The following is a 22381-nucleotide window of genomic DNA, read 5'->3' on the forward strand; positions in this document are numbered from 1 at the left end:
TAAGAATTATATTAAGCATGGTGATTGGTGACGGTAATACCTGATGTGCCAAGAATTCGAAGAGCTCAGTCTTGTTGTTGTCCAAACGCAGGAACTCCTGCCAGTTTCCTGGAATAGTGTTTGCTGCTGTTACACATCTCCGAATACCTTTGCCTCGTTTCTCTCTAGCTGTGGATTTAAGGCTCCCTTGGATGTACTACTGTGTTCAAAAAGTATCCGACCTTTATTTTTCGTGCGTAAAAAAAAAAGAAGCTAGGGAGGCGTTGATTGGTGCACGTATGTAGGCGATCCTAATGCGCACGCGTGAATTTTTTCCCACCTGCAGAAGCTGTCATTCGACGGCAGACCACCCATGAGTGAGGACATGTAAGTGAGCGCCGTCGGATTTTCGTTTTTGACAAAATGACGGAAAAACTTGAACAACGCTACTGCATCAAATTTTGTGTAAAGCTTGGCGATTCCCAAGTGGAAACGATCCGCAAGATTCAACACCGTTCATTCCATTATGAAGGAGGATTTGGGCTTCAGGAGAATCTCAGCGAAGTTTGTACCAAAGCTGCTAACGATTGAGCAGAAGCAACTCCGTTTGGAGATCGCACAGGACATGCTGGAGACTGTGAACAGTGATCCCAGCTTCCTCAACAGTCAACACAGTGATCACTGGCGATGAGTCCTGGGTTTATGGGTATGACCCAGAAACCAAGTTGCAGTTTTGATGCAAGTTTGATGAAACACAAAATTTGATGCAGTAGTGTTGTTCAAGTTTTTCCGTCATTTTGTCAAAAACGAAAATACGACGGCGCTCACTTACATGTCCTCACTCATCGGCGGTCTGCCGTCGAATGACAGCTTCTGCAGGTGGGAAAAAATTAACGCGTGCGCATTAGGATCGCCTACATACGTGCACCAATCAACGCCTCCCTAGCTTCTTCTTTTTTACGCACGAAAAATAAAGGTCGGATACTTTTTGAACACACTACGTACATGTTCCAAACGATATCGACTCTCGAGACGTTTCGTAGCTGTGCTTTGATGTACGGCAGAAACACTAGGGTAGCGTATTCCTGGAAGGTTTTGGTCCCTACTGGTCTCAACATGTTGACGATTGCTGCTCCATCCAATATGATAACATCAGCTACAGGGGCTTCTCCACTGGGTTTGCATAGCTTTTCTAAACATTCCGTGAGGTCAGCTTTTGTCCCAAACCGGAGTTTCCCAAGCTGTGACAGAGAAGGAGGATACGCGTGGTTCTCGTGCCTGAAGAAATTTTCCAGGTCCCCTTCGTGCATTTGAGAAGCTATGTAGAGTCTCGAAAACAGTGCACAGTCACTTTTAAGTGATGATAGGTGTGTTGCTTTAGATGAGACCTTTGGTGGTGGTCGGCTGAACAAAGGTATGTTGTTTCTCTTGATGGGATCCATTATAGGGGTTGTTCTCTCTAACATACGCTCTTTGACATATTGCTCATACTGCTGCTGGCCCAAATTCTCTATGGAGCGCACGTTATCCGCTATTTCTGAATCAACAATATCTCGGCTATCCAAGACCAGCAAGTCCCCGCTTTCTTCTGTGAATGGATTTCCCATGTCATCAATTACTTGAACGAGCGTCGTGACCTCTTTTGCAAAGGAGACTTGTGCGGACAGCGTATGCTCATGATGCTTAAGATTGTTCTTCGAAGTACTGCTCTCGAGGGCAACTGTTTCAAAGCCATGTACAACCCTAGCCAGTTCAGGACCTGCTACCATCCACCGTAGGAGTGCTCGTGGATTTTGCAGAAGACCAACCGCCCCACCATCACCCTTTACGACCGCATTATTTTGTTCGTGTGCATGATCTATGGCAAGAGCTGAGAATGGACGATTTGTTTTGTGCACCACAAAGTCACCTTGTTCAAACTGTCTCGCTACATCAGGAAGTCTGTCCTGCAGTGTAACCATGTCCTGAATATGAACGGGAATCCATCTGGAATAGTGTGTTTGATCAAGGGCAAAGAACCAGGGAGCCATTGCTTCTAGGGCTGCGACGTAGAGTGCGAAGTTCCCTTCACGAATAGACCTCACATACACCAAAACGAGGAGCTCTAATCGTATAATGATCAGCCAGTACTGGAACTGTGGAGACATCTCAGCTTGTTTAAGGCACCACTTGTCAAAGGCCAATGGTTCTATTTCCTCACACGTGTAGGTGTCGTAAGCTTTACGCATGAGGATTGACAATGCACTAGAAGTGGCTTGATGGGCATGCCTCGTTCTTGTAACATGTGACGCCTTTAAAAATGAGTCAGCCGTCCCTGCTGTGGCAACGTTTGCTTGGGTTAGCGCATGTGTCCAGCCATTTCCGTCCAGCAACTTTCCAAGGACTCTCAAGATGTCCATCTCTGTGTGGAGTCCACCAAGCAGAATAACAAACTTTTCTTCTCCTTACACATCTGGCCAGTTCTACTGGATCAGCTTTGCAATTGAAAACAGAGGCTGGTCCGCTGTTAACACTGGTACCTGACCAGAATTCAGAAGTTCAACCGCAGATTTTACAACATCCATTGCATGACGGATCATGGCGACAGACTTGGAATCGTCTGAGAACAACGGTAACAGTGATGTAATTGTGACATCAAAGTTTCTTGGACTTTCCAGTGTGTTTGCATGGAACGCACCCCACGATATTGGCTCATCTGTGCTCTGAAGCTCTTTGGTGATAAGGTCTTGGGTATTGTTCAGCCATTTAGTTTCACAGTCAATAGCAGATTTCACAAGTTCTTTGTCACATGTTAGTGGACCATTCTGCAATGGAACAATGGGATCCTTCTTGATCAGTGTAACTGGTGTCAAAGTTGTGTACGAGTCCGGAAGTGGCGGTATCTGTGTTTTTGAAGACGTTGGTTGCAGAATGGCGGGTTCACGTACAATACCATCAGACGCTGTTGCTCGGTTTTGAAACAGGGATATTCCTGTACCATGAAAGGCCTCGCATGCTGTAGTTGAGCTGGGGTTGTGGTCGATATTGTCCACAGCAGCAGTTGTAAATAGATTTTTACGCAGGACAAGTGGACACACAACCCCATCAGTTTGATATTGCTCAGATGCTGAGATGGCAAGTTCTGTTGATATGCCAAGAACCCTGTCATATGAAACTGACAAGCCGAGATGAAACAGTATATCCACCAGTTCACGTTTACGCATATGTCCATGGATCATCAGGCCAATATAAACAGGCAGTGGGGTCTCTCTGTCCTTACAGTGATGCGAATTGGTGGACTCCTGGTGCCTTCTCACATGACTGTTGTATTGCAACAGCTGAGCGAGACTCAGAGTTGCTTGTCTCACTGTGTCTGATGCCTTGTTCTTTATATTGGGTTCATCCATTAGCATACCAAGTAGTGCTACCAACGACTTTGGTACAGCATCTTCCTGGCATCCTTTTTCAAAGTAGCCATCAAAGTGTGATGTGTGCTTCTTCAGCATGTCTCGGCGAATAATCTGTGCTGCCTTTGCTATGCAAATAGCTTCATCATCGAAGTCATCCAAACATGCATCTTTCAGAGCAAGTCCTACATCCTCTTTGAATGTCAGAAGGATGTCGCGACCTTGTCTGTACGCGTGAAGACCTGATACATGGGCAAGGGGTCTCTCTTTCAGACGTGTAGAGTTTATACGGCCCGATATGTCCACCCCTAGCTCTCGTAAGCGATCCGTATACAGCTGCAGGAGATTACTCAATTTGAATATTGGAGCCACGGTCTTGTCAGCTAAACGTATATCTTCGATATAGCCAATTACCTCGACCAAAGCTATACCGTGAGCCTGTCCATCTGGGCTCTGGTTTTGTTCTTCCTCTACTTTCCTGTTGCTAGCATTGTACAGTTTCACCAGACATGCTGAATGGTATTTCGCTTCCTGTGCCACTAGGTCACCTGCACTAAGTTTGGCAATTAGCTTTTGATCCTGTAGCTTGAAAGCACAGTGATTGACACGTTGTGTAAGTTTTGACATCATTGCTTCGTGCAGCGGACTACATTCTGTTCCCATTATGTCACAGAAGAAACATGTATCACTACTTTGATCTTCACTAGCTTGTCGAAGCATATAAGGACCATCTCCTTTCTGACTGGTGCATGGTTCCACCGGTTGTAGTCTTGTCAGCCTACTAGCAGAGTACTTCAGTACTTCAAGCGGCAGGAGTGATGCCATTTGGCACTATGTTTGGACAACGTATTTGCAATGCCATCGCCCTCATCAAGCTGTGATATATCGATAGCCACCGCTAGCTTGCCCAAGTCATGAAAACATTTCAAATTGTCAGCCAATGTGTCAGAACCAGCTCCCACATCTGTTCGTTTTGATAGTGCAGGACACTGAAGTGGTGCAGTCGAACGTTCTTGACATAGCACACATATTGTCCAATCAATAGGTCCTGGTGTGTTTCGAGGTGAGGACAGCTTCTCATGTTCATTGAGCTTACACTTTTTCCGTGTCGACATTGTGGGAGCTCCGAAGGTTCAGACTTAACACCTGGATGGCATCATTGGCGCCATACATGTAAACCTGACAGAAAAGAGAAAAGAATTGTTTCTGAATACAGTTAATAGTCATATTAGAAAGTAAGCATTCACCTTTCCGACTGTTGTCATCGTGAATATTCCAAATTGTAATCCGGTCAATTGTTCGTCGATTGTTGACAATTTCGACATAAACATGCCCTTTATGCTGAAATATATGCATTTTATGAAAGAATTAATGCTGTAATTGGATTCCTTGTGTCTGAAAACATACAAAATGATGTTTTATTCATGTCTGTAGCTTGAATATTAAAGAAAATATCGGGTTTAATAGAAATTCACGGCTCGGCTGGTGGCCATCTTGAATTTTGGCCAAATATGGCCACCAGGGGGATTTTTTTCTTGGCACTATATCTGAAATCGATTATTATGTATTCAAGATGAACTGTACGAAATTTGGTGCTTTTACCACAATCTGAACAATTGTACTGATATTTGGCACTTAGCTGCCCCGCTAGTAGTGTTACAAGCGCTTTGCAGCTTACTGGATTTGGCTTCAGAACTTTGCTGTCTTGTGGCTTCCCTTGTCTTCTATCCTATGTCTGAAGGCCTTAAGGACATAGATAATTAAAGACCTCCGTGTGTTGCTCCGCTTGTTCGTTTGGTGTGTATTATTAGGGGTAAAGCAGAAATGTTTATTTTGAATCCATTTACAAATCCTGTTCTTGCTTTATTACACAATAAACTTTATTAAACTGACTTGGTCTCTGGTTTATGCTCAAAAGAGCGGATGTTCAAAAGACGGAGGGGTAGGGGGGATGATGCCCCCCCCCCTAAGATCTCAGCTATAGAATATTTGATCATTACTAAATTTGGCATGTGCATAGTGCTCAATATAATCTACAAGAATATGCTGTTGGTTTTGGTAAAATTAATGTATTTTAATAATTACAAGCTAATTAATTATGCCTATACTTGTAGGAATATTCCAATATGCAGCACTCACGAAATACGAAACCTAGTCAAACTTTATGTGGCAAGCCAAGAATAACCAGATTTTTGTATCAAAAGATGAGCATGACTTGAAAGGAAAAATTCATGAAATGGCCAGTGGAGTGTGATCCCGAGTGGTTGTGAAGAAATCGTGAAATTAATGCACGGCAATGGGAGGAGCTGAGGGAGGGGCATGTTGACCCCTCGGTCCTTTTTTAGGGTTAAAGGCAGACTGATTGATTAGATAAGATTGCATCACATGATTCCTTGCCTGGCCGAAGATAAGATCTATCACGTGATTGCACGGCACTCACTGGTACCAATGACCTCAATCTGCATGGTAACGCAGTTCTGGACGTGGGATCCAGGAGACAGGTCTCTGGGGTGAAGGACTGTCGTGGTCGTTTGACATGACTCACCATATTCAAACCGGGCAAATGGACCTCGTGACTGTTACAATATGAAACAATGGACCTCGTGACTGTTACAATAAAGGGCAATCAAAGATTGCAGACCCTTGCCAGGACGCGTTTTAGTGTTTTTTAGGGCTTTTGTGTTAAATCAAATATGGCGGTTGAATCACGTGACCGATGACGTCATCATAAATTTGGTTCTCCACCAATTTATCCCTAGATGACGCTCAATAAATTTCATCTTGATTGGATGAAGTTTTGTACTTGTCAAATTATGACATCATAATAGAGGCACCTATGACATCATCATTAACATATGTTATTCCCCATGGAGAGATATTTACAATGAGCCATGTCTCAATTTTTTCTACGGAGCGCTTTTGGAGATATAGAGGTGCAAAGTTTTTCGGTTTTTCCAAGATGGCGCCCATACCACGTGACCTATGACGTCATAATTATCATAAAAAATATACCGGAGGAGGTGCACCTATGGTGAAAAATTCCTGTCAATTGGACCAACGGTTGCAGAGAAAATCATATTCATTCTGTGCGGACAAACAAACAGACAGACAGACAAACGGACTCAAATGCAATACCCTCTCCTCTAGCGAGGGTAACAAAAACAAGAGATGGGCCGTTAACTTTGCAATAGATATGTGCTGGTAATTTTTCAGTAGAGATGTGCAGGTGACTTTCCAATATAGATTTGAACTTGACATTGCTGTGGTTTGTTCAATATTTAGAATTCTGAAACAATAACAAATGGTATAATGTACTTGCACTGACTGCTTAGCATGTTATATATTGTTATGTGCAAGGGGTTTTGGGGGGGATCCATAGTTAAAATGTGCTATGAATAGCTTGTTCCATATATTTGAGTCGTTAGAGTTTAACCTGTATTAGGGATCTGTCAGAGATGAGTGGTCTGTAATATGTGCACCGATAAAGGTGGTTATTGTAATCAGAATAGGGTAATGAGTCTTGTGTAAGGGTTTCTGCACTGGCGAGGCCAGGTGAAGGACTTGTGGGCACAGAGGCACATGGAAAGTGCTCCACACTTTAAATGAAAGTATCATGGGCTGTTTGGGCAGAGGACTGCAGGCCAAAGCAGTATAGCAAGCTGTGAAGCCCTGGAGATAGACAAGACAGACTGGAAGACTACCACTCATTGGTAGTGGGTAGCCAATGACGGTCAGTGGAGCTTTAAAAGCCAAGTAAATACTTGCACTCGGGAGAGAAGATCACCAAAGTGTTGGGCTTAACAGTGAAAGCCCAGCATTTTGTGTATGGACAGTGGATCTTGTTTGCCCTTTCTTCGTCTCTTGGCCTCTTGCATCTCCTGCTCATCTCTAGTCCTCCTGCACAAGACCAGCTTGACCTAGAGTACCTACATAAAGAGAGTAGCGACATAGGGGGACCAGAAATTTAGGGTCACGTGACTCCAGGTGCCATTTTGTTTCACACGCGATCGCGTATCAATCAACGCCGTACGCAGCTTAAAACGAATTAGTACTGAAAGTTTGGTGATCAAAAAATCTGACAAAATGACGGGATGTTGCGCCTTTGGATGCAGCAATAAATCGGAGAATGGGTACAAGATGTATAGGTTCCCTGCAAATCCACAAAGACGGAAAGTATGGGAGAACAATGTGAGCAGAGTGGGATGGAAACCAACTTCGTCATCGTGTTTGTGCGAGGTAAGCAGTGGTGATATCGGTCCCATGTATTAATATTGGCGTATGTATCGGTTCGCACAAAAAGGGAGGAGCTTAATCGTATGACGTCATGAAAAAACGCGATGACGCAGCCTCGCAGAACAAGAGCGGAATCTCCATACAGTTCCAGGGGTGTGTGTGTGTGTGTATATGTGTGTGTATGTGTATATGTGTGTGGGTGTATATGTGTGTATATGTGTACGTGTGTGTGTGTATATGTGTGTGTATGTGTATATGTGTGTGGGTGTATATGTGTGTATATGTGTACGTGTGTGTGTGTGTGTGTGTGTGTGTGTGTGTGTGTGTGTGTGTGTGTGTGCACGTGCATATATATGTGTGTGTGTGTGTGTGTGTGCATATATGTGTATATATATATATGTCTGTGTGTGTGTGTGTATGTGTATATATGTGTGTGTGTGTATATGTGTGTATGTGTATATGTGTGTGTGTGTATATATATGTCTGTGTGTGTGTGTATGTGTATATATGTGTGTGTGTATATGTGTGTATGTGTATATGTGTGTATGTGTATATGTGTGTATTTGTATTATTTAATTATTTACCAAGAAGACAATATCTTTTTTTTTTTTCATTTTGCTTATAAAACTCAATAAGACATACTCGATATAATAGTACATTATTTCCAAAAACCCTATTTGTAATCATATTACCCTCAGTCAGAAAAATGATTTTGCCATGACAATATGTGATCTACCATTGCCTCGACTAAGAATTTTACTTTTCTCGAGCAAACGAACTTGGGGCACCACCTTATGGACCACTTGTTTGTGGCCGAGCACCACCATGGACTCCAATGTTTTGGGATGACAATGTCCCAGTTGCACGCACCCAGTCCCAGTCGCACACACCCAGTCCCAGTCGCACACACCCAGTCCCAGTCGCACACACCCAGTCCCAGTCGCAAACACCCAGTCCCAGTCGCAAACACCCAGTCCCAGTCGCAAACACCCAGTCCCAGTCGCACGCACCCAGTCCGAGTCGCACGCACCCAGTCCCAGTCGCACACCCCGAGTCCCAGACACCCAGTCCCAGTCGCACACACCCAGTCCCAGTTGCACGCACCCAGTCCCAGTCGCACGCACCCAGTCCCAGTCGCACGCACCCAGTCCCACGCACCCAGTCCCAGTCGCACGCACCCAGTCCCAGTCGCACGCACCCAGTCCCAGTCACACGCACCCAGTCCCAATCACACGCACCCAGTCCCAATCACATGCACCCAGTCCCAATCACACACACACACACACACACACACACACACACACACACACACACACACACACACACACACACACACACACACACACACACGACGAGTATTTTGTGTTAAATATGTCCCAAAGACCGTCTTTGCAATGCATCAAATCAACTGAGGAACTGTGCAACTGCAAGGTGTGCATGGACGATAAAAGACGTGCACGACAGGGACAGAGACGTGCACGACGATAGACGTGCACGGACGATAAAAGACATGCACGGACGATAAAGGCGTGCACGGACTGGGACATGCACACAGAGAGAGAGAGAGAGAGAGAGAGGATAATGAGTTGCATAAAGGGGGGGGGGGGGGGGTAAAACGACTTTGCCATACAGCCGAGGTTTGGACCATGTAGATATTAGTTCACTGGCGGTGCGGCAAGCGCTCGCACCGTGCGCTGGCAAGTGAAACAAAATGGCGTCAATGCGGAAGTTGTCGCTACTCTCTTTATGTAGGTATAGTACTCTAGCTTGACCGGGTCATACTGTACCGAACACTGGATCGGGCCTGCTTAAGTCCTCGCCCACCCCTTTATTTCTGGTTTGAGTCCGGTATTTTGGCGCCATTAAATTAGCAGGTTTCGTTTTCTTGCAGATAAGTTTGTCTTTTCCCTTCGCCGTAATTGTGTCCATAGACCGCCAGATCTATTCCATATATTTATAGTGTCCTGTCCTTCCTCATCCACAGTATTAATTCTAAATAAACCCATTTATGAAAAGAAACATCCTCCCGCCTCCTGCTTTCCCGCACGAGCAACCACCAGTTTCGGACATTGTTCGAAACATAACAGCGGCCATAACATTGTTGACCAGTCCTTTTGGGAACAATAAATTGGAAGTGTCCCGCTATTAGAGCATGGATATGCAAACGAACACTGTCCACTAGCAGCTTCATGTGTGAAGATCATTTGGCCATTTGTGGGGTGGGAGGGTGAGAAGGAAGGGGTCAAAGGCCCCTTCATCAAAAGGGTCAAAGGTCATCTGCATTAGCCGGATATCTGATGTGGCAATATAATAAGATCACAAGATTATTATTATTATCACACACACACACACACACACACACACACACACACACACACACACACACACACACACACACACACACACACACACACACACACACACACACACACACACACACACACAAGATAAATTAATCCTCGATTTAAAAATCATAGAAATTAATTCTGACAATGTAAATACATTTATGGATGCATTAAAAGTATTTACAAATAACATTGCCAAAACACAAGGTAAGCTCAGATGGGAATGATTTTCACGTAACTACTTTACAATGCCACAATAACAGACATATCCACATTTTAGTAAATATAAAATCGACCATGCAGGTGTTCCTAGTAAGCAGGTGACAGGTGCAGCAGGGTTACCCAGGAAATCAAGGGAACTCTGATGATTGGATACAATAATGTACGGTCCTGGACGCAGGAGATGCTCTGCTCCTCGGATCTCGAACTGCAAGCCCAGCAAATGCTTTATGGGGTTAGCAAACCACTTGGCCAGTCTGAGAAATCAAAAGAAGAAATCATAACTTCCATAAACGGGGTGATTCAAAAATAGAAAGATGTTGACATAGAAAGATACTCATCAAAAGTATGAAAAGGGAATTTTGATAAAAAGGTAAATTTCCAGGTAATTTGGAAAGCAACCCTTATACTGTATGTACAGTGCACTCAGAAAGTATTCAGACCCCTTCACTTTTTTCACATTTTGTTATGTTGCAGCCTTATGCTGAAATCGTTTAAATTCATTTTTTCCCTCATCAATCTACACTCAATACCCTATAATGACAAAGAGAAAACAGGATTTTAGAAAGTTTTGCAAATTAATAAAAAAACAAAAAACCGAAATAACACATTTACATAAGTATTCATACCCTTTGCTATGACACTTGAAATTTAGCTCAGGTGCCTCCCATTTCTCTTGATCATCTTTGAGATGTTTCTACACCTTCATTGGAATCCACCTGTGGTAAATTCAATTGTTGGACATGATTTGGAAAGGCACACACCTGTCCATATAAGGTCTCATAGCTGACAATGCATATCAGACCAAAAACCAAGCCATGAGGTCGAAGGAACTGCCTGCAGAGCTCAGAGACAGGATTGCGTCGAGGCACAGATCTGGGGAAGCCTACAAAAAAAATCTCTGCTGCATTGAAGGTCCCCAAGAGCACGATGGCCTCCATAATTCTTAAATGGAAGAAGTTTGGAACAACCAGGTCTCTTCCTAGAGCTGGCCGCCCGGCCAAACTGAGCAATCGGGGGAGAAGGGCCTTGGTCATTGAGGTGACCAAGAACCCGATGGACACTCTGGCTGAGCTCCATGGATCCTGTGTGGAGATGGGAGAAACTTCCAGAAGGACAACCATCACTGCAACACTCCACCGATCTGGGCTTTATGGCAGAGTGGCCAGACGGAAGCCTCTCCTCAGTGAAAGACACATGAAAGCCCACAGAATCTTGTTTCTCATAGTCTGAAAGTCCTTTCGGTGTTTTTTTGCAAACTCCAAGCGGGCTTTCATACTTTCTGAATGCACTGTATATGTATTTGTATATATAACTATATATATATATATATATATATATATATATATATATATATATATATATGTGTGTGTGTGTGTGTGTGTGTGTGTGTGTGTGTGTATATATGTATATTGTTACGTTTGTAGGGGTAGACAATGATTACCTTAGAGCCAGGTAGATTTGCATAGGTAGTGTGCTCTGTATGTCACAATGAAGAAGAAGAACCCCCATGTACATAAGTAGGAATTTTGTTTAGACCGAATGTCGTGTAAGCGCATATCTTCGTTCCCATCACAAGGGGTGGGATTATAGGTAATTAATCCCCTGTATGTAACGGCCTCTGTTATTGAGGTTCCTTATGACAATGCAGCACACACACAAGCAAGAAATCTCGCATTTATAACACTAAATAAAAGTGACCAGAACAAGATGTTGAACAATACCGCTGGCACTTGTGGGATAATATATATATTCATATATATTATCAGTACATGTTAATATTGCTAAAAACAGTTACATTGCATCTCAATGTGATCTTGTGTAAAATGGGTTTTCAAATCGTGCAGCTTGAGCAATGCACTGAAAATGGGACCAAGATGATAAGCGACTATCTTTAAGATTGAACCATTGTGAAAGGCTCAGGGAAGAGTGTTGACACCCTGGATGAGTCAAGAGTCAACTGACTGAGATTAAATTGTCAAAGAGTGTTGACCTTTTCGGCCCAAACAGTGACCCTGATCCCTTGATAGCCATCTTTTGTATGCCTTTAGCGGCTGATAATGAAGACCAGATGGGTTCCTGGTGCCAGAAAGACGGGGCCGCTGAGTCCTGTGTTGATCTTTGAATTCTAATCTCACTACATCAAAGGAGCGAAGGTCTACTTAAGCACCATGCTCCGAGAGCAGGAGAGACTGGTCATCAGAGGAAGCAGGACGAGAGGGGAGAAGATTTCTTCAACCAAGAGACGCGTCATATATCTTTGTTATATTTTGTGTAACGAGTTTCCCTCTAAACTTCGGAATAAACCTTGGCTCGGATAGACGTACCAAGCTCCTTGAATCTGAGTCTCGTCTTAAGTTATTACCTTCAGGGTTCAGTAAAAAGTTCCCTGACAGTTTGGTGGTCCCGTACCAGGATCAACTGTGAAGTTCCACAAGAAGACCATTCCAGGTCCAAGGTGAGCGTGCCTCTTGTTGGTCTTTACAGAACGATATAAAAAGGACCTGCTCAATTACTGTTAAATATTTATTAGCTTAATTAGTGTTAATATTTATTAGAAATGTGGTCGATGGGTGAAATCCACAAGGCATGTATGGAGATGCAGAAAGCCCTGTGCTACAGATGTGTACACATTTCGGAAAGGGTGCCATTGCCATGGAATTTTTGGTCACAAAGAACCACTAAGACTTTTTTGTCTTTAGAAACGGTGCTGTGCTCTCATGTTCCATGAAGAACCACTGATATGGTGTACTAGTGTATAATTATGTAAATAATGGTCGACCTGAGGTGTATACTGTACATACATATTATATATATAGATTACGATTTTTTGTTACGATTAACATTGCTGAGGTAACGTCCTGCGAAATCTGCTCGTTTTTGTGGCCGAGTCGTAATTACGTTGAGTTCCCATTGCACGGGTATTTTGAGGTGCTGTATTTTGGTACATGTGCCATTAAATGCGCAGACTACGGTTGAGCTCCCTTTATTTCGATTCGGTCATGGCGGAGGAGCGGACAGAATGACGGATGCTGCGGCAGGAGCAATAAAAGCGATTTTTTCCTCTTTTTTTTTAGCGACTATTCGATTTTTTTACGACTTTTTGTAAATACGTATACTAATCAGCTGTGGAGGTGCGTGGGTTGATAGCCCCGCGGGCGGTTTGGACACGCGTCTGTATTTTTACGCACATTCGTGTGCGTGATTGGCCAGATGTGCTCCTACGAACACAGAAAATTAGAATCTTACGATGTTCTGACAGGAAATGAACTGATGAAGTGCACCGTCAATTCACTTTTTTTGACAGTCATGTAAGAATCACACCCCGCCACTAGCTTAGATCAGGGGTTAGAGGTCACAGTTTAAACCAACCCCATGCCAAATTAATGAACAATCTCCAGGCATGTGTCATTGACGTGTGTATTTGGCCGACTTATGGACGTGTGTATGATTGTCTGTTTCTACTTGTTTTGTCTGCATGAAATATGCGAAGTAGATGGGTTTCGGTGCGAAGTTTTATCATTTCGCAGCGTTTTGCGTACATAATTTGTGAACGAAACAGCCAACAGTGTGATCGCGCCAACCGCGACGTGCAGGCTAGTCGCCATGACGACCGAGCGGGGACTGGTGTGCGAGACGTTCCGGAGTAGATTGAAACGAACGAGTTTGGGAGAGCCGTCTGGAGAGAGGTGCATTAATGTCATGTACCTGGATTAATTAATGTCATGTCAATTAATTAATTAATCAATTGTCATTAATGTCAATGTCATTAATTAATGTCATGTACCTGGATGAATGTGCCTGGATGAAAGGAGGGTGCAAATACCACCAGGTGTGCAAATGCACCAGATGTGCAAATGCCACCAGATGTGTTTGTGTTAATTGTTGTATTTGTAAGATGAAAAGGTTACCTTTGAAGTTTGACCTTTGTTTGAGATCCGTGTGAAGATCATTTGATAGAGGCAAGTTTTGCAGATGAAAAGGTTCTGCTCGCATGGGAATGAGGTCAGAGTTAATTTATTAACCTTGAAAGGATGACAGGCTGAGTCAACCCACTGGGTGTTCATTCAACGGCATGACAGGAATTTGAACTGGGCTCACGTGCGTTCGCACGTACGTGCGGGCCAAACACGCGTGAATCTGCGCTCCACGGTTCATCGGGCGCCCGCGTGTTTGTAGCGCGTGTTTGTTTGCTGTGTTTACGTATTTGTTTACGTGACTTGGCACGTGGGCGCAATCCGCAACATGTCTACACAGTACGACATGACACGTACACGTACGCACATACACGGGCGGGTTCGTACGTGCGGGCGAAACGTTCGTCAATCATAAACCCCCCCCCCTCCCCGCTCTTTGTGTAATATGACACTTTGATCTGTAATCATCCCTATATCTGAATCCCGATTAGGAAAATATACTTCTTTTTTTTAGGGTTTTATTCCAGCGGCCATGTTGGATGACAGTTAAATTTTACCCGATCGGCATAAAAATTGATAAGAGGGAATCCCATTTTACGTGTACGTAGAATTTTTATAATGCAGGGCAATTGAATGAAAATTGCATAATGTTCATTCGGTCATCGATGAAAGGGTAAAAGGCTTAAAGGTAAATTAGACTGGGCTTTTAAAGAAGTAGCAAATGTTTTTAAGCAGCAGATGCTTCTAAGTAGCAAATGTTTCTCGGGATGCAAATGCAGATGTCTTTCTCCTATCGACGTTTTTTTTCCTTCTTCGTCATTAAGTCTCTCCGTCTGTCTCCACTCATTGCGACATTAATTCATTTTAATTCGAGGTGATGTTTGTGATATCATTATGTTATCACACCTGTCTTTTGTCAGCAGTATTATTAGAGATCATCTCTCCTGTTCTTTTTTTCTTTTCTTCTCTCTCTCCTTGTTTGTTTGCCCCCTCTCTCCATCTCAATCTTTCTGTCTCCCTTTATTTCTTTCTTCATTTCTCACTTGAACTCACTTGGGTTGAGGCTCATACAAGAGCTAATGAAATGAAGTGTTGACCCAATAATGTTTTCAATCCATGCTGTGAAAATTTATTTTGGATTCTGAATTTGAAAATATGAAATCTGAATGCTTCGTTTGTTCGAATGAGTTGTTTTAAAAATATGCTGATGCATGTAATCTATGAATCTCCTCCGCCCCCGCCCCATCCTCCCCCCAGCCTCATTCCTCCCTTGCCCTACCCCTCCTCCTACTCCTCCGCCCCACCCTCTTTCTTCCCCTCTTCCCTCCTCTCTTCACTCGCCCTTCCTTCCTACCTCTCTCACCTGTCTTCTACCTGTCTCTCTCTCCCCCCCCTCTTTCTTCCTCCCCCCTTCCCTCCCTCCCACACCCTTCCTCTCAAACCCTTATTGTAGCTTCTTACTATGTCCAGCTCTCATTTTTTTTCATTTTTCTTCTTTATTTTATCCTTTCCTTTTTCAGTCTCATTTTCAGTCTTTCTCTCCTTTTTTTTCTATCCATTTTTTTTCTCTTTCTTTGTTTTTCTTGATTGTTGATGTTTATACAATTGTAGATTATACCACGTGGATGTGATAACAAAAGTATAATGCTTATACAGGAAATGTTTGTTCTTTCAAATGGATGAATATTGTATGATAATGATAATAATGATAATGATTATGATAATGATTTTAAAATCATGACCATTGTCATGATTGATAGGAATGAGATCATGAGGTTTTCGGTGTAAAATGATTGCACGGGCTTAAAAAAACAGTTTTCAAGCCTTGTAGGATCAATTGTGCATTACAAGTAATAGAGTTAAATGAAGTGTCAAAATTTCAGCATGATTGGATTAAAATTGGCAAATATTATGAATTAATTGTCATTCGTTGGTAGAACATTTCAGGAGTTTTACAAAATTTTAATTATCAAGAGGTTTGGGTACCATTCAAATTGAGACATTTTTCCCAATGAACTGTTCCATATCTGTCTCGTCAATTTTGGCTGACTGTCTCATGAATGAAGGATGAGTTGCCTTTAGTGGTTGCAAAAGTCGAATTTTGTGATGTAATGGCCAGGCAAAAATTGAAAAATATGTCAGATATGACCCTAGGACAGAACAGTGATTCGTCAATTGACATGAGGTAATGAGGTATGGGACAGAGGTGACGATCAATGATCATATATCTCAGTCAACAGATAAAGCTATTCTGACACCATTGGGGTGCATGGAGTCATCTGGCTTATGCATGGAGTCATCTTAATGATTAATTTGATTTATTGATGAATATTGATAAATTGATTGATAAATTGATAAATCAAGAAAGAAGCTTTGATGTATTTGTGAGATATTATCAATGTGAAGAAAACCTTGGAAAAAGAGCAAGGTGGTGAGTATATATATATATATATATATATATATATATATATATAATGGTATCTGTAATCTGGTTCTCCAACCTAATGAGCGGACAACATGACGTCATCGCCATGCACGTCCGCCTTGCCTGCAAAGTTCCAGAGGAACCATCTAGCAGTGCGTCATTACGGATTATAAATACAGATACTGTCACAAGTGCATGCAAAACTTGTGCAGGTTGGAGAACCAGATTACAGATACCATTATTAGTAACTCCCAACCGCAACCAGGTCGACTCCATATGATGAGTGGATACCAGAGATAACGTCACCGCGTGGCAGGCGGTGCGTATCGCTCCCAGCAAGGTGCAGCAGCAGCTGTATGGGACACCTTGCTGGCGGTTCTCCACTGATGATATGAAGGTCGCATAGTGACTGATATATATATATATATATATATATATATATATATATATATATATATGCGATTACTATTCTGTGTGATTCTGTGTGTGTTCTTCAACAGAACGGGATATCTGCGGATTCACCCATTTGATACTGACCCATTTGGCTCATCTGCAATACAGATCTGTGAGATTGGATTGTGGAAAAGCCACAGGTGAGAGAGACTCTCTGGAAATCACCGATTGAACAGGTGGAGAGATCCTTCCTGGAAGTACGAGTGGAGCTTATAGGAACAAGCTAGGCAACAACGCATCCAACGCTACTTTGATAAAAGGTGGAACAAACCCCAGTAGATTTTATTTACAGTACATACATAGTGGATAGTACAGGTGTGCACAGGTGTATTCCAAAGCACAGATCCTAGTAATTTACCTGGTACATTGAGTGAATACTGAGTGTTATTCACACACAGGCAGAATGGGGAATGGGGCCTGTCAGGGTATGAAAGTTGAACCAGATATTCCACGAAGAGGTACATGTACATATTATATGTACGACCATTATGGTGTAGAGGCCATTAGGGAGGTTGAGAATTGGTATTTGTGGACAAAGGGACATGCTAAGGAGTTTCCAAGAGATGGTACATTTGAGCGAAGTCGATTGGAGAGATTAGGACAAGAATTGAAAGCCAGGAAGAGACAAAATTTAATGGTAGACTGGCTTGCATTCCATCATTGGGATGTTGAATCCAGGAAATGGGAACAACAAGAAAGGATAACGGACCTAGAACCTAAAATAAAAAGGATACAGGATACATTGGAGGAGATAAATGCACAACTGCCCTCGAATGTAGGAATAAAAGTGACAGTTGTCCCATCTAATTCCCATTTGTCTCCCCAAAAAGAACAGTACAGAGAATTTTCTTACAATCCGAGGGAAAATCAGAGATCTAATGATAAGGCCAGGTGTTTTAAGTGTGGAAATATGGGACACTGGAGACGACGTTGTCCATATTCAAATAGGAAGACTAGTTCATAGGGCAAACCAAGCCCAAGGGTACCAGTGCTTACCGGTACCTCAGATAACGATTAGGCCTCATTGCTGCAGATCCCAAATGACGACTGGCCTCAACAGATTAGATCACTAGACCAACATGAGTAACTGTCGATGCTTCTTGTGTCTGAAAAGTTTTCGGAGCAAGAATGATTCATTTTTTTGCTTGTTAGCAAATTAATAATTAATTGATCAAATGCCGAAATTGGATACTTTTTGGAACATGGAATTAAAAGATCCAGGATTAGAGTTAATTCTGGAAGTCTCATATTTGCCAAATATAAATGCAAATACAGTGGAACCTTGACTTACGAGTGCACCAACTTACGAGTTTTCCGAGATACGAGCCGTCGCTCGGGCGGTTTATTGCTTTGAGATGCGAGCCGAGATCTGAGTTACGAGCTTACGCCACCCGCCACCAGGTGGGTTCCGGTCACGTGGTTATCTTGCCATGCAAGCATATCTGCCGTATATCGCTGCTGTTTTGTTTTCGCATGTTGGTTATTTTGGAGCTTACGCCACCCGCCACTAGGTGGGTTCCGGTCACGTGGTTATCTTGCCGTGCAAGCATATCTGCCGTATATCGCTGCTGTTTTGTTTTCGCATTTTGGTTATTTTGGAAAATTTCTTAGTTTTAACCATGGGTCCTAAGTAATTGAGTGCCAAGGGCAGTACTGAGAAGAAGAAGAGGATGATGTGCTTGGATATAAAACACGCAATCGTCGAAAAACATGAGCGAGGTGTGCGTGTTGTCGACTTGGTGAGGCAGCAAGCTCGGATGTGAAGGCAGCTGAAGATTTTATTATAACTTTTGCCGAACTGATAGAAGCCGAACGATACATCCCCCAGCAAATCTTCAACTGTGACGAGACAGGGCTCTTCTGGAAAAAGATGCCGAGGAGGACGTATATAACGGCAGAGGAGAAGAGCATGCCAGGCCACAACTTGTTCAGAGTGCCGGCGATAGCTCGCCTTCTCTTTGTGGAAGACACGGTGAGATCCTTAACATCCAACAACTAATGGGACGCAAACGGGGCGCCCAGTTTAGCGGTACACACATTGATGAATCACCCTGCCTGTGAAACACCGACATGACAGGTTATAGCTGGGTCGGGATTCAAACCCAGGCTGGACAGTTTAGAGTCAAGTGTGCATACCTCCAGTCCAGGCCATCCTGCCAACTTGTATGCTGCATACAGGTGAAATATAAAGCGCGAGATATTTTTATATATACTGCATATTAAAAAAAAAATTGGTGTGGTTTTTGGCGGGCTGGAACGGATTAATAGCATTTCAATGCATTTTAATGGGGAAATTTGATTTGAGAAACGAGCAAATTGAGTTACGAGCTCGGTCACAGAACGAATTAAACTCGTAAGTCAAGGTTCCACTGTATTAGGGAGCATTTTGGGCAAAACAATATTTGAATTTACAAAGTTTGGAACAATTGCTTTGCAAATTTTTTTTGGAAACCATGTGACAAGAGTCACATGATGATCAGGTGGGAATTTCGGACTATTGTTTTGCATGATTGATAGGTCAGTGGTCGACTGACATGTAAATGGGTGTGTTGTCAAATTTGGATAAATTATTGTGGGAACCGAAAGGGTAATTTCAATGTGACATTATAGGGGTTTTCTAAGAATAAACTTTTTTGTCTGTTTGTGTATCTGCATTTCTAAAATTAAAGGACAAATTTAATGAAATTGAAATAAAATTGACACCCATCTTGATCTGTAAATAATGGTTCCAACGCAAACAAATACGCATAATGCATGTGTGTGTGTGTGTTGTTTGTGTGTCAATGTTTGTGTTTTTGTTGTTTTTTTGTGTGTCAATCTTAAAAGATTGTTGACACCGACAGTGTGCCTGTCTGGAAATAGATAGTTTCACGTGGATGGGATCGAATATCCAGAGAATCCGTAAAATAAAATGGAAATATAATTTGATTATGAAAATGATCTCTTTTGTCAAGACAGATGGAATATACAGATTTGATGTGCTGAGTTATAAACAGCCATTAATTAATAGTAAAAAAAATTGTGAGTAATCTTGGGATTCCATTTTTGATAGAATTTATATGACAATAGAAGCTATTTATGGATATGAGCTTCATTTAAAAATGTGGGAGTACAAAATTAGCCAAATTTGGGAGAGGTCTTACACTGATTTACCAGAGTACTCTGCTCACGGATTTTTGATATATATAAACTTGAATTTTATCAGCATATAAACTGTGCTGTATGTATGGATGTGTATTAGGCATAGATGATATAGAAAGATAGTAAAGAAAATCTGGCTGAATTGATCTATTGTGAGTTTCTAAAAACGGAATGCATTGTGAATCTTAAACCAAGGGGCAGACATGAACGCGCTGTTACGTCGTTTAAACTCAGAACGCGATGTTACGTGTACCTGCAACATATTTGTTAATCTGGCACACCTATATTGGCATACTGGTGTCAGTGGTACTCACTAGTTGTATAGACAAAGATGAGAAATAGTTAAGGGGGCATAAAAAAAAAAACTTACTTGGATATTTTCTACAACATAAAAAGTAGGGTTTTCAATAAGTGGTGGTTGTACACATGGGATTCATCAAATTAAGTTTTGGAGTTTCAACAAAGTTACTGGTTAACAGACGGGGAATGGATAGTACACAATTCTTAGATGTTGGGTAAATTAAGTACGATATTACTAAGACTTATAAGAGCTATTGTTCTTCCTTACAGCAGTTGAAAATTAGATCCAACATAATGAATCCATAAATGAATGTGATAGGGATAATATCCTCAATTTGTATTAATTATTTGATTGTGGGTAAAGGAATTAATTTATCATAGTGGATTGTTAACAGCAGCCTGAAATGCCCTGAGGTGCATCCATATAATTAGAAATCCCAGATTTAAAAAAAATTGGTAGAAGTCTTATGTGGACGAATACTTGCTTGGTAGCTAAAAACGGTACTGCATGTTGGCAGCCACTTCTGCGGCCATTTAGGCCAAACAAATTGGGAGAAAATTGTAATTCAATATCTAATTTACAGATGGCTATTTGTAAAGTAAAAAGGGAATTTTTTGATTTGGGAAACATTTTTCGAAGGTTTATTAAAGTGTTGCAATATGACAGTTGGTAAGGAAAATTATTGGATGAGAATATTAGATCTGTTTATAAAATGAATTTGTTGACCCTTTGAAGTTAATTCTTCGAATTGTTGTTTCACTAGTATTTTGAGTACAAATTGGAAATAGTTTGGTAGAGTTTTGGTTAAAACCTTTGGTTGCGGTATTTTGGAACAAATTGATAAACCATAGGAAGTTGATAAGAATAGAAACAAATATGGACCCAAAATAGAAAGATTTTATGATGATATGAATACTGAGATTAAAAGATTGAATCAAGTAATGTTGCAAATGAGTACAATAGAGTTAAGATAATGGCATAACGACAATGTTATCAATTGTGTCAGTTTTACAAGATTAGTGAACTCATATCAACACAAGTTACACACTGTTAGTTAAAAAAAAAGAAAAAAAGTAGGGAGGACTATGATAATGATACATTATGCATAGTTTGTTTGTTAAGTATAATTTGTTGGGAATTAGACATTCCTGTTTGTGATTTTAATCATATACATTCATTTATTAATGCATTTATTTTCTTTGAGTAGTGTTAAAATAACTGCATGAGTTTAATTTTTCAAACTATATTGATTTGAAAGCAATTTAAAATGCTATTCTTAGTTTAGTAGTGAAATACATACCTGATTTGAATATTATTTGTGTGAAGCATATAAATGAATATAACTTTTTTGAATGTTTTAAGGAAAACAACAAATTGTTGAATGTGAAACTGTTATAAGAAATACATGATTAGTTTAAATATGGTGATTTTATGATAAGATGTACCTTATCTGATTCAGTGTGTGTGGAAAGCAGATTCAGATGTGGCTGAGTAAAAGGATAAGACCAGATCACATCTCAAATGGAGTGATAACGGAATTGGGAAGAAGTTCGAGAAAGAAAATTTGTGGCTAAAAATGAAGTTAATCTTGGCATACACCCTCCTTCTTAAAGAATGATGAAGATATTCTCCTTTGTAAAATTGGAGACGGATGCTTACTTTCACCAAGAAAAATTTATGTGACCATTTGCCTGGATCACACTGCAACATATGGAAGAAAGGCGATCACTTACTTTTGTTCGAATGCCTCAAACATTCATCAAGTCAGCAATTGCGGGACGGCGACATCTTGCCTGCGATTTCTACTGAATGCGGTGATGTGTATCATTACTCTACCAACATCTGAAGAGCCAGCGTGGAGCTGTAAGTGGACGGCTGTGCTTTTCCTCCACAACAGCTGTGCACGATTCTGCTGGAGGCTCCTGGTATGGACCATGGACAACTTGAACATCATGGTCCTAACATCGTTGTGGATGCATCTG

The 22381-nt window shown here is 41.7% G+C and overlaps 1 protein-coding gene across 1 annotated transcript in view; it reads right to left on the reverse strand.

Moving 5' to 3' along the window:
• The window catches only part of LOC137430184 (1-acyl-sn-glycerol-3-phosphate acyltransferase alpha-like), a 68090-nt gene that overhangs the window by 17028 nt on the left and 28681 nt on the right, over positions 1-22381 (reverse strand). The window contains exon 2 of the mRNA XM_068120833.2: positions 10286-10419. Within this exon, the coding sequence (XP_067976934.2) occupies positions 10286-10419 (134 nt within the window). The remainder of the gene's footprint in view (positions 1-10285; positions 10420-22381) is intronic.

This window comes from Myxine glutinosa, chromosome 6 (assembly GCF_964187855.1).
Source record: "Myxine glutinosa chromosome 6, kmMyxGlut1.1, whole genome shotgun sequence".
NCBI classification, from domain to species: Eukaryota; Metazoa; Chordata; class Myxini; order Myxiniformes; family Myxinidae; genus Myxine; species Myxine glutinosa.